The sequence below is a fragment of the Labrus bergylta genome, chromosome 13, assembly GCF_963930695.1.
Source record: "Labrus bergylta chromosome 13, fLabBer1.1, whole genome shotgun sequence".
Classification (NCBI taxonomy): Eukaryota; Metazoa; Chordata; class Actinopteri; order Labriformes; family Labridae; genus Labrus; species Labrus bergylta.
This window is the reverse complement of record NC_089207.1, coordinates 8,915,135-8,928,772: the sequence shown is the minus strand read 5'-3', so window position 1 is coordinate 8,928,772 and position 13,638 is coordinate 8,915,135. Positions and strand designations below refer to the sequence as shown.

At 40.5% G+C, this 13,638-nt stretch overlaps 1 protein-coding gene across 7 annotated transcripts in view; it reads left to right on the top strand.

Moving 5' to 3' along the window:
- sema5ba (sema domain, seven thrombospondin repeats (type 1 and type 1-like), transmembrane domain (TM) and short cytoplasmic domain, (semaphorin) 5Ba) overlaps positions 1-13,638 on the top strand; it is a 182,480-nt gene that overhangs the window by 80,618 nt on the left and 88,224 nt on the right. For all 7 annotated transcript variants that reach the window (XM_065961974.1, XM_065961973.1, XM_065961972.1 and 4 more), the window contains one exon: positions 12,753-12,852. In XM_065961974.1, coding sequence (XP_065818046.1) covers positions 12,753-12,852 — 100 coding nt within the window. The remainder of the gene's footprint in view (positions 1-12,752; positions 12,853-13,638) is intronic.

Here is a 13,638-nt window from a genome sequence, read left to right as displayed (position 1 = left end):
GTTTAGCCGCCGTGTTGCCATCTGAAGGGCTCTTGAGTATTGGGGAGAGTGATTCCCCTGTAAAGACATAAATGTGACTCACAAGAAAAAGTATTCACCATGAATTTTTGATCTTATTTCTCATTTAACATTCTTGTCCCACTTTGCCACATGTCTCTGTTTCCCTCCTCGTTCATGATTACAGAGGTGGGTTTAATTGGAGTGGTGCTATCAGAGCGGGAGTGTGTTTGCAGCCATCAATCAGGCGGCTGAAAGTCTGGCCTCAGCAGCATTCTAAACTCAGCTCCTATCACCCACTGATGGCATGTCAGGATATCTGATACAGGCCCCAGAGATAGCAAAGAGAATCGCAGAATAAAAAACATTTAAGGGCTTTATTGCCACTTTAACTGAAGAAGCGAAGAGAAGAGAAGAGAAGCGGCAGGAAAATTGTTCTCTTAGCTTTTCTGTGTCCTTGCTGTCTCCTATCCCCTTCGATAGCACCTTTCAGACATGAGCCTCATTGTGTAAATGCGATGGTAATAGTACATGTCGTCCTTATGTTTTCATAAGAGGTACTTTTCGGCAAAAATTGAAGCTGTCAGACATGATAGCATCGCCTCAGAATGGCTTACGCGGAATTGAATGCCAAAACGTAAAGGTAAGGCACCAGGTTAAAAAGTGCAGAGAATATTAAGTCTTTCTCGTTCCATTTTTTTACAGACTTCTTTTATCATTTCAAATAACTCTTCTCAATCCTAATATCTTCTGCATTATCTCTGTTATCCAAAGAGAAGCATAAAACATTTCAGAGTTGCGAAATGAAAACTACAAAACACCATGATTTTCTGTCTACCCAAACAATCTGACATATTCCCATATACATATACTTCACATATCTGCTGGACTAATACGGCCCCCATTAATTTTTATTGCATAAGCATTTTGCATTGTTGCATATAGAGACTACTGTATTCATTATTTTACCAGTTGGCCAACAGTGGAGGACGTTGTTTTGAAGTAATTCTTAAAGATATTCAACAACAGTCATTTCCTGGAAAACCTCGAACAAGATCCAATGACTGCGACTGCACTGAGGGTTGCTGTCTAGTCTATTTCCAATTAAATGAAGCCTTGAATTTGTTCATTCCCTCCTCAATGAGGTCCAGGACTAACGAGCTAGCTAGCAGTTGCAGGTCACTACTTGCTTCGTGCTTTAATTTAATCACATTCAGCACTTTTGGCTACAATAGACGCTTATCAAAATATGCAACATCCCTGCCTAGCTCCCTGCTTTCAAAGAAAGCACTCAGATACTACGTCATTACTTGTAACTACAAGGTGACAGATATTTACTTACATATTTTATGGCATGCAGTAAGATCATTTTTTCTTAAAATTAGCTTTACATGGAGCAAACAACCCTGTCTGCAGAGCTGTATAGCCCAGCTTCAGTGCCTGCACTCTGGCCGGTCTCTCCTGTGGCTATTATACTTACCATGGACAAGTACTCCATACAACCCCACTTCAAAAATACTACTGAACTCTTGCTTTAAACTTTTAGAAGACCCAAATAATCAACAGACTTTGTATGGTGTTAATATTCAGGCAGAACATTTAAAATACAGAATATGATTGTATAAATGTAAAGCTCATGTGATGAACTTTCGGTTTGTGTTGACGTTGACGACCCCTGTGTCCAAAGCGGTCATTGCTGAATTTTTCCTGTACATCATGTGTAAGTGATCAATCACCCATCATGTATCTTTGCCATGGGAGATGTGATAAAAGGCCTTCTCGGCAGCGTGCACCTACCCTGCAGCAGTGGTTTGAGACAGTAAAAAGAACCATATTTAATTATTCAGCTTCTGGCTGATGCTCTCATTTGCTTTTGTAGGTCATAAAGGGGCATCAATATTAATAGTAGCCATAAGCAGCTAAAAAAGAAGAGCTTTACGTTATATTCACAGCCTGTCAGACAGCATGATTTAGGAGGCATGAATCCTTTAATTGACCTGAAATATGATGCTGCGAAACATTAAAGGATCTATCGGGTTGGGAACAAGTATAATAACTTGAGAAAGAAAGAAAGAGAGCTGATGATGAACCTTATTCAAGGAACTGAATTTTCAACTAAAGTAGAAGCTTTGCAGTGATCCATAAACAAGACATAGCCGTAAGCAATCTTTAACCTGCACCAAAATGTTTCAATATTCCCTTGCAGCTGCTTGAAATCTTTTTTTTTTTTTTTACTACTCTTCTCCAGGAGTGGAAATGGTAATTTTTTAATGCACTATAATCCAAAATATCCTGTGTACATTGAGACACTAATTCTAACAGCTTTCCCATGCTGTGTCTTACCTTAATGCAACAGATATAATATCTTGTCTGAATTTTCCATGACACATCCCCCATAGCTTGTGGCTCTTTTGTCACACTCTTTAGGAGGCATTATTACTTACTTTTCTGTCAGTTTTCTGTCTCAGTTGAAGCTTTTGATGTTGCTTCTCTGTTGGTTTTGTGAGAAGCAGCTGAACACTTTACCCATAGCTGAGTGAGAGGCTATTAGCCTCCTGGCCCTTGCTCCATTCCTCCTGTGGCTGCTCAGTCCCCAGTCTCTCAAGGCTCTTTCCCAGAGCTGCACGTAACCCGCGGACCCTGCTATCTGAGGTCAGTCAAGTGGGAGGAGAGGGAGGAAGGGGAGGACGGAGGGATGGAGGGAGAGTTGTTCTCCACTGGTGCTTCTCTCAGACTATCAACCTCATGTGAGTCGGCCATAGTAAAAATCTGAAGTTAGGAGAGGAGAGATAGGGAGGAACTTGACAAGGAAGATTGGAGTGGAGACTGGAGTGAGGGAGAGTGATATGAGGAAGACCAAATAAAGCATATTGTGTTGGATTTTTACCAGATAAGGCTGTGATGTAAAAAGATCTGTTGCTGCAGGAAAAGTTTTTCTCCCTGAGAACTAAACAATAATGTGAAATGTAGAGAGATGTTGCATTTATGCTGGATTTTATGGCTTTACTCTCAGAAAATTGTGCTTACATTGAGTGAATATTGAATGTGTACCTTGAAGGATTGTGTGAGTGTGTGACTGTGTACCTAGATTCATTTCTATGCCACCATTCTCAATGCACTCATATTGTGTGTGTTGTAATTGACACTGGAGGAGATCCTTCATTGACAAAATCGTTTGCCAAAAGCAGCCCGTCTCCATGTGACCTGTTTTGTTAACATCATTTTATAGACCACTTTGCCCTGAAGAAAACCATTTCTAATATTGCCTTTTTCCGGCTATTTTATTCCCATTAGTGAGACATTGTTTATCTATGTTTCTCCCCTGAAGGAAGGGCGATGATAGACAGCTACCTTTAGTACAACATGTGTCATTCATAGCTCATTAAACAGTGCAGCGCCCGAGGAAAGAAATCAACTACATGCCTGATTAAAATGTTAATGATACAAAATATCACACTGTGCACAGTGTTATTGGGTGAACTTCTGCTGTCAGACTAAGAAAACAAAAAGGCCAAAGTGGAGAAATGCAAGTTAAGGAAAAAATACACCATTTAGTTTAAAGGTCATGTAAGCTTCGGTCTCTGACAGTTTGTTGTGCATTCGTACAATTTCTGCCACTCAGAGGCTGAGATTTTCTACCATCTCCTCACCATTGCTCGCTGACTCACGCTTGTTTTAATCCCTTTCATCCAAAGTGCCTTAATTGGTGCTTAGTGCTCTAAATTTTGAACTCGATCTTACTCTTACCCATTTTAGTCCCTGCTTGTCTTAAGCTTTCTAGGTTCATGTAAATATGTATCGCTGCAACAGTCAAAGCCTACAACTCCTACGGAAATTAGGATGCAAGCATGTTCAATAAATATGTTCAGTGTCCAGTTTGTGTTTCCCTGTTATAACATGTATAAAAAAAAATCAAATTACCCTGTTGATAGAAATACAATTAGAAGTCCAATCTTTCACTGTCTTTTGTCAGTTTTTATAATTGATCTCTTAGTTGATGCAGCTGCTCATTTTCTATAAGTGTCAACCTCCAGTGTTGTAAAATGAAGCGAATGGGGAGGTGCAACAACCTGCAGTTCCTTCAGTGTCCACTTGAGGCTGGCTGCAAAAGCCCCAGAAGTCACTCACCCATTCTGAACGGCCCATTTTTACAGCAGTAATAATACATGTTTATAGCGTGGTTCCAAAAAATGAACCAACTTATGTTTTCCCTTTATAGTCTGTGAAATGTTTAGGCCAAGTATAGCGCTAAAACGTTGCTGATCTGTGGTCAGATCACAAGACCAAACTGTCCATGATGTATCAAGAGGACCAGAGCTGGACTGTTTAATCAGACTACAAGCACCTGATCCATCACCAACATGCTGATGTCTCTGAATACAAACATAATGTTGCTAAGAAGGAATAATATTTACCATCTTTCTTTATCACTTGATGAAAATGTAAATGAAAAGATGTGTTTACTCTGGAGGAATGTAAATTTGCCAGTTTTATGGCAGTAAATCAATTACTGGCTGAGATATGTAACTAAAAACTCCAGATGTGAACCTCACGATCACGCTTGAGAAAATCAAGGGTTCATGGGTGTCTGCACTGAAAGATACTGTGAATCTGACCAGTTGTGGACCAGTTAGTTCGCTTTCGACCAAACCAAAGTGGTAGAGGTTCTACCTAACCAAACGTTTTTCTGCTTAAAACTGTTTAATCAGTCAGCACAGGGCTGGATTTAGGGTTAGGGTTAGGGTTAGGGTTCCAAGTAGTATCGTCTGATAGTATTTGCAGGCTTTGACTGTATACAGGAAAACAGTCTATAGCAAAACGAAAGAGGTACAAAGCAATGCATGACGACAATACTGCAAACCATCAGCAGAAACCTTTTTATTATTATTCTAACAACAGTTCCTTTCTCACTTCTCAAGTTGCTTGTCAAAACTTTAAATAAAGGCTACAAAAAGAGGGTCTTGTTGAGAGGTCCTTTATCGCTGATCACCAAGTGTACCAGAAGCCCCTGAGAGTTGTCCGTCACTGGATGGATAGCCGATGGATTACACAATTGCTAACCGATTAGCAATGCAAAAGCTGGAGCCGTGGCTACAAACACCTGTATAACAGCTCTGTCGCTTTGTTTGCCTCGTCATGATGCTACAAAGTGTTCCCTGAGTTCATATTTTTATGTATGTTTGTAAGCTCGGTTTTCAGTTTACTTTGCCCCTTGAAATTCTGAATCCCAACACATCTGGTCTCAAAATGACCTATTAAGTCTGGATGTTGGTACGTCTGTGAAATTTGCACTATTCAGAATAAAAACACCTCTATATTAGATTTGGCACTACAGCATTATCGTATTGGTTGGCCGCATCTTCATGACTCAGAGATGGACACGATTTGATGTGCCAGCAGCAGAAGACCCTGGCGGCCCAAATTTGGAGGGATTAGATGGAGGTGGCTTGGATCTTTATCTTTATTTAGGCTCCATTTTGAGGGAATCTCACATTCCATCAGGTTTTAAGCGATAAACGGATCAGACTGAGCACATGCTGTGTGGTTCTCTGCGTGTGCTTTTTGTTTGTGCAGACACAGATTTTGTTAGGACCAAAAATATGTTGTACTTTCGCTCCTTGGCATTTTCCAGATTTTGACTTCTCCTCATCCAAAACGGAGCCTAATAGCAACTCGGATCAGTCGGGGTGCCACTTCTTTCTGCCCGCATGCTGGTTGTGTGGGAAGAAACTGTTTAAAAACTCTCGGATGGAAGGAGATAGAAAGGTTATGATTTATGTGAGCTGAATGTCTCAGCCACTGTCCTCATCCGTCTCCTCATCCCCCTGGCAGCCACGGGCTAATACATTAATCCGTCTGCCCGTCGATTGCAGAGAGGGGAAAAAAAAGAAGGCAATAATCGTTCATCAAGTCCGGCTCGGGGCCCCTGTGAGTCAACCATGAGGGAGGGGGGCTTTCATATTCAGACTGCTTTATTGTCGCTTCTTTGCCCCACCGCCCGACCAGACAGTTATGAGGGGAAAGGAGTGAGAAGCACAAATAAAACCACTTGTAATCAGGAGGATAAATGTCAGTTAGAGAAAGACCCCTCACTGTCAGAAAGGCCTCTGTAAGAGTGTAAACAAGCTCCGGGTTCACCAGACTTCCTGCATCAATCAATTTTTTACAAGCTTTTCAGGAGATATTCATGATGTGGGGAAATGTTTATATGGACGTAATGCTTCTCAGTTCCAATTTCTAAATTTATCGTCCACATTAAAGTCTGAAGTGAACGCTAACAGCTCCTGTTTTTACTGTTAGCTGCATAATGCCTCTCTGGGAATAATTCTCCTGTTATCTGTTCTTCCAGTGCACATTCTTATTTTATGGTTCATGTCATATGCTCTGTTTTAATGGGCTGATTTTATTGGGAGAATAAGTCACTTTAACAGTCTGTCATTTGTCTAAATGATACTGTTTTCTATTTCTGGATGTTTTACAGGTTAATGTCGGGATAAAATGTTGGAGGCGGGGCTTAAGTTTGGTTTGATAGGTGCTGTATTTTACCCTGTCACACGTTATTTATCCTGTTGTATAATTGCTTCACCTTTACCTCCTTCTTCCTTCAGTAACAGGATGTGACTTTGGAAGAGATGGAGAAAAATACAGGATAACTCTCTCATGTATATTTATAAGACACACAGAGACATAATGGAGCATGCATGACAGAACTATTTAATTAGTCCTCTGTTATCAATGTATCACATGTCTGTGACAGTGACTTTCCATACAACCAATCCGGATATTAACTCTTATCGTGGGACAGATCCTGTTTAAGATGTGTTCATTACATGCTGGGTGGTGTTATTGTAACTTCTACATCAAAGTTATATTTCTACCATCCTCTCTTTGTTCTGTGTGTCTGTCTTGTCTGCTAACTTAAGTCTGTGGAAAGGTGATGTGGACAGTTGCAAGACGTATATAGACAAGCAGTCTACAGTAAGACAGACCCGGCTAAGCTGGTCTGGGAATGCGGAAGGAAACAACAGCCCAGTTGACAGCAAACGCAGCTACAGCAGCATCCAATGACGATCTGAAAAAGAACACTGACAAGTGTTTTATATTGATTTTCATGATTTTGATCAAAAAAGATAATTGTTATCCTAGTGTGTGTGTGTGTGTATGTGTGTGTTGGTCTGATTGTGATGATTTCCCCTTTTAGGATGGCCGCTGCTGTCCATCATTTAGACCAGTGACCTGGCGCTTTGCATTGTGGGAAACTATACATGAGAAAGACTGGTCTGATGCATACTGTGAATTTTTCTTCAATCAGAGCACATTGGAGTATTTTTGGCATACTGCAGATTTTGCATTTTTTCATGTACGGCATACTGCGTACTGAATTTTTGCCAAATCAGTATGTACTACTAGTATAGTAGCTTGTATCGAAAACAGCCAGTAGCCTATCGTAGCTATAATCAGGAGCATGCTTGCACACAGCAACTCTATTCTTATAGAGTTGTCTTATGTTATTAAAAGCATACATGGAATATCAAATATAACATGCATCTGCGTATATTTTTATAAGCATAATGCAGGGTTTGCTTGAATGAAGTACATCCTTCAGAGAGTTGTCGACCAACCACTACCATGCTGCTTCAATACTCCTTATGTGTACCACTTGTATGTGCTCCGAAATGGCTTTATTCAAATCTAGGGCAAAAAGGATGCCGTAAGAGAGAGGCGAAGTGCAATTATCGTTAAATGTAAGGATAATGGAACACATTTTCAGAGTGTGTCTCTCCTGGAAGGCATTCACACTGCTGCATTCTTTTTCCTCACATGAATAGCGATGTAAGTGGCTATGTGGGGAAATGCTCTGAAACCGTAATTTTTTCTAACCGTTTGGATGCTTTATATAACGACAATCACAAACTATTGTGATGAGATTGCTTTGAATGATGGTGTATTTTTTGGGGAGTGATTTTCAGTGTGTGGACATTGAAAAGAGATAACAAAAAAAGACACTACGCACATGAAACCTGTGCTCAGCTTAACCCTGCATAAACAGATGAAGTGTGGTGTTGCTGTGTCTTTGTGAAAAGGAGCCTCGTCGGTTCAAAGAGGCTCTCTGATTTGCTGCACAGAGCAGAGTCTCTACATTCAGAGCATCACTTAAACATGTTCGAAAAATCATGATCCCCATTTTTTTGTTCTGTTTTGTTTGCAATCAATAAAGAGTTTGCAAAAATCTTCTGGCTGCAGTTCCCACTTAGGACTGCTGCAGTGTAACAAGTTTGGCTTTTCAACAGTTTTGTCACCGTTAAATATGACAGTGTCAGCGATATTTCACAGTGAATCTGTATGAACTCTTAACAAAGAAATGTAAATCTACATGAAATGTTAAGCTCTGACTGTCTGGTAGTTTTTTTGTAAAAGTTCTCTTTCATGATGCTGAAACCGTAAGCTGTTAGGTCTTTAACTTTTCAAACTGTTAGCGTCAGTGTACCAATAATCTTTAGGATGTTAATGAGGCGTTGCTATGCATGTCAATGCAGTCCGTGTTTATAGGACTCATCCGGAGAATTGTAGTAATGTGTGTTTGAATGGTGTTAACATTTACAGGGACATTATGCACACACACACATAAACCTTCTGTTCACACATGCACAGGCTTTGTGCAAACCCGTGATCCTCTTGGACCCTTTAAATCAACTTCAGGTCTGTTTACATAAGATAGTGAGGCAAAAGATGGCCCACATTCCCCTCTGCTCCCCGCTGACCCTCACTCTTTCTGAGAGTTATGTGCAGATTGTCCTCCTCACCTCCTCGCATTGGCCTTGTACAGTTTCTACACCCACCCTCTGTGTCAAAGATAGTCAACACATAGAGGCATGCTCCAATGTGATCTCTGTGCATATGTGTAATATAAATATTTATAGAGTGTATAAGAGAGAGCTTTTTGTGAAGCTATTAGAATAACACTGGGATGTTCAGTGATTTATGATGTGTGTTGAGGTTATCCTGTGTGTACAGGAATAACTCACACTCTGTAATTATTTTTTAAAGGTTACATTACTTGCCTGATCATGCTGCTTGATAATAACAGTTGCTGTACGTGGGTCATGTTTTTTTCTTCTGTGTTTAATGAGACCAAAGCTGTTGTTCTTGTAGTTAAACATGTTTGATGATGCTGCTTCAGGCGATATCATACGCTTGCATGATTGTTTTCTGTGCCACTGGATGCATCTTTTATTACACAGGTTATAGTTCCATTAAGGGCTCAGCTGTTGGTTCAGAAATATCAGCTTTTTGATTATACAAACATGATTAGGTTCGTCTTATTGTCTCTTAGTTGGAATCATGAATCTGTGCTTTACACACAGAACTTCTACATTGAAGTCTCTGCATGCCGTCTGCTCATTGCATATCTAAAAACCATTAATGCAACTGGCTTCAAAATTGGCCCTTGGATTGCTGTTAGTGGTGGCATTAGTATGGGGTAAATGGAAAGAGTAATAGCATTTTTTAATGAATATAAATGTGAATTTACCCTGTTGTGTTTGAAACGTTTATTCAACGAGGATGCAATGATGTGATGTTGGCAAACATTGATTGGAAATCATTTTGAGGCGGACACAACTTGATCTTATATGAATGGGGAACTTGTGACTTGTAGGTGTCAGAGATGGAGTATTTCCACAGAGAAATCTTAATGAATGTGCTGTGAAAGCTACGTGTTCATACAACAACAAATAAGAAAACCATCAGAGAACTTTAACATGCCAAAGTATTTCGTAAGTTCGTCCAACAGAGACTTTCAATGCAAAGAACAGCCATTAGAATAGTTCCTCAGTTTAGGTTGTTCAATATGGAGCCTGATCTTATGTTCCCAGGTGTTTAAAAAGGATCTGTTGGGAATGTTTTGTTGACGTACTCATTGTTCTGATCTGTTTCATGGAATTTGTTGACACTCAAAGTAACCAAAGACTGTTTAAAACATGGACATAGTCTCTGTGATATCCCCCATTGGTTTCTGAAGCCCAACATTGGTGGTGGCCATATTGAAAATGCTATCTCAACCTAACTTTCTTTCAACCTAGACACTGGCAAATGACTGGAGCTGAGGTGGGCCTTCAGTCTCCTGACAAACAGCGACAATATCAGTCATGCCCCTGATGATAAATAACTGAGATCTGTCATAAAATCCAAACAAATGAGTTATAAAACATCCACTACAAAAACGGTTAGTCGTGCGCCCAATGTTCAGAGGCTTAGACTTCGAGAAGGGTTACCCCGGGTTCAAATCCGACCTGTGGCACCTTTCCCGCATGTCCTTCACTACTCTCTCTCTCCCCAGTTTCTGACTCTATCCTCTGTCCTGTCACTAAAATAGAGGCATAAACCCCCCCCCCCCCCAAAAAAATAAAATAAAGATAAAATAATTGTAATAAGAGAACTCTTCTGAATATTCATTTAATTAGAAAAATGATGAGTCATTCTCAACTCATTACTAAAAACCTTGATTCAAGTTCAGTCCCACAGCAGATCAGTGAAAAATATTCCATCCTAATCAACATCTGGCCAAAACAGATGTGGCAGATAACTCTCATTTCACTGAGGTCCCCTGTCAGTGCTGGCACCCTTAATTACAGTATGTGTGTGTCTCTGAGCGTTTGTATGTGTGCGTATCTTAAATGAAGAGCAGCATACTGTAGTGTATCTGCAGCCTGCTGTCTTATTATCACTCATATCTGTGGTTATGTGTGCAGACGACGGAGCCATATGGGCCCCATCAATCCTCAGACCCCCCCCCCCCTTGTGTGATGCAGAGTTGTTTCACTGTTCGCTGTGACTTCTTCCAACACTTTAATGTAGTCCTGCACCTGTAGCCTCCAGCTCATACAGGCTGCTTTGATGTTTAAAGACTAAGAAGGTATAAGGTTGTAAATGTTTAATGAAGCTTTCAGAGGAGTTAACACTGAGGTCAAATGTTTTTAAATCGGACCACCACCCTAAAAAGATAAGATTCTCCCACAATCGAGAAATGTACAGTGATGCAGCAGCAAAGAGGAAGGATAGCCACACAGTGCAAAAGGAAATAAAAGATTTGAGGAGCCAAAACAGAGCTGCAGTTGTTACAAATGTAGTCTGAACATCCAAAGTTATATGGAACATGCACACAGGGAACATGAACATTTTGGTAAATTATGCATAGTTTTACACCTATATAGATTATATTGTTGTTTTTATTGGTATTCATTTTGACCTCTGAACAAAAACAAACTTGATGCATGACTACAACTAAACTAGGTTGCTTACTGGCATGTTTTAGTGCATGTTATTAAGCAATTCTGTTGCGTCTTGATTGTCATTTTGATCTTTTTATTTCTATAAAAACTAAACTACTTTGCTTGAGTATCATCATCTGTGTTGCAGCTTGGCTGTAGTTAAACTTCTTACAGTGTGAAGTCATTTTTTTTTTAGCTTGCATGCTTCGCTTTACAAGTAGCTTCACAGACGCTGCTTTGTGGAAAAGCTTAAAGCCGTTTAACACGGCTTTTCAAATTGGTTAAGGGAATTCAAAGTCCCATGAGCCGCTGTCATACTGTGTACAGCATGGGAAATATGGGAAATCCCTTTATGCTGCGCAAAACCTCCCACTAGGTGAAATCCATTTAAAGGTTTGTGCTTTTGGTCACTCCAAGATTGAACGGAGAATGCTCTTTTCCTGCACTTTTAAAGTCACATTAAAAGCCTCACCAGGCGGCCCCTCCGCTCCGCGGCTTTGAATTTTTAGATTTGTTAAAGCCAGGTTCAAACAGCGCCGAGGTTTACGGATTGTTCAGCACATAGAGTGTGTTTGTGCCTCTGTCAGGTTGTATCAGGATTGTTCCCTGTGATGTGGAGTGGACAGCTTTGTCCCTCTCTGCAGGAGACGCCATCACAGCGCAGGATGCTTCCCTGCTCGGCTCACTGCATGGTCTGCTTTTACAGCTGCAGCTATTATCATGCTTTTCTTGAACTTGTTTAGTGTATTTTTTTTTGATGATACTTTGTACTCTATAAACGTCTTAAAGGGTTGGAAAAAGAAAATAACACCATGATTTGTTGGAGACATGTGTGGCTACCGTTGTTTGACCAAAAGAGCAACATCCAAAATGAAATAGGCTAACTAAATATACAGTCATCCATCCTCCATTATCTATGCCGTTGTGGGGGGGTGGAGCCGATCCCAGCTGTCATTAGGCGAGAGGCGGGGTTACACCCTGGAATGTTTGCCAGTCAATCATAGGGCTGACATATAGAGACCAGCCACTATCACATTCACACCTACGGGCAATTTAGAGTCACTAATTAACCTAACGAGCATGTCTTTGGACTGTGGAAGGAAGACAGAGTACCTGGAGAGAACCCACACATGCACAGGGAGAACATGCAAACTCCACACAGAGGCTCCTGTCCGACGGCGATTCGATATGTGAGGCAACAGCGCTAATGACTGCACCGCCGTGCAGCCTAGAATTACAATCACATCCAAAAAAATACTGTTGATTCATTTCCAGCCTATCAACAAGTCATCAAATTTACAACCCAAAGAAACATCTATACACCACCTTAAAACACCAAACATTGGACACATTAATGTGCATTAGTAGCCTTTACTGTGTTTTATGTCCGCTACTGGTAAATGTCACTGCTTTCATCTCCTGAACTTTGACATGATTTAGCTTCTTCTAACCCTCTCCCCTTCTCTTTTCTTTCTTTTCTCTCAGCTCTCAGTCCGTGGATCTCCTCTTTCTCCCACCCCGGCGTGAGAGACTATTCCCAGCTCACCCTTGACCTGACTAGGAATGAGCTTATTGTGGGTGCCAGGTAAGAAACTGTAAATCCACTCAGCTTTTCACCCCGAGGTGCACATTACTTAGAACGTGATACCCTCTCTGACTCACTCTTACTGTGCGGTTTACGGATAATGATGCATCTTAAGTGCTCTGCGGAGGCCTCGTTGGACTGAGTCAAGCTCTGGATTTGGCAGAAAGGAGGGATTCGGAAGAAAAAATGTCATGCCATGAAAATGTGTGTGTGCTAATATGTGTGTCTACATGTTCTTGTGTGCCTTAAACAGTTAAACTTCTAAACATATAAATATATACGAGCTACAAGCAGAGCTGGACACTTCTCTGTTAATCCCTTAATCGCTTATTATCAGTGCCATGAGTTTTTTTCATTAAAGATGTGTACATTGATTTGAAAAAGATTATCAAAACCCTTAACTTTTGTTGAATTAAGTTTCCTTTAACGTCCAAAAGTTGCTCTTACATGCTAAGATGGATCACGGTCAACCTGAGAAAGAGCCGAGGCCAGAATATCAGTTTCCGCCCAGGGCGCTTTTATTGTGAATTGTGGATTGACTTCACAAGAAGCTGATTAACCGCTATTGAAGTTAACAACTTTAACGCATTAAGAGTTAACAAAGTTAAAATGTTTATGAACTGTGTCCACCTCTGACTATTAGTTTCCTAACCACTCAATCGTACGTCAAGATAAAAAATAAAAAAAAAGACAAATGGACGGTCACTGTTTTATTTTTATCGTCTTTGCTTTGAGGTTTAAAGCAGCTAAAATGTTTGACCCTTATCTGACACCCTAATTTGCATT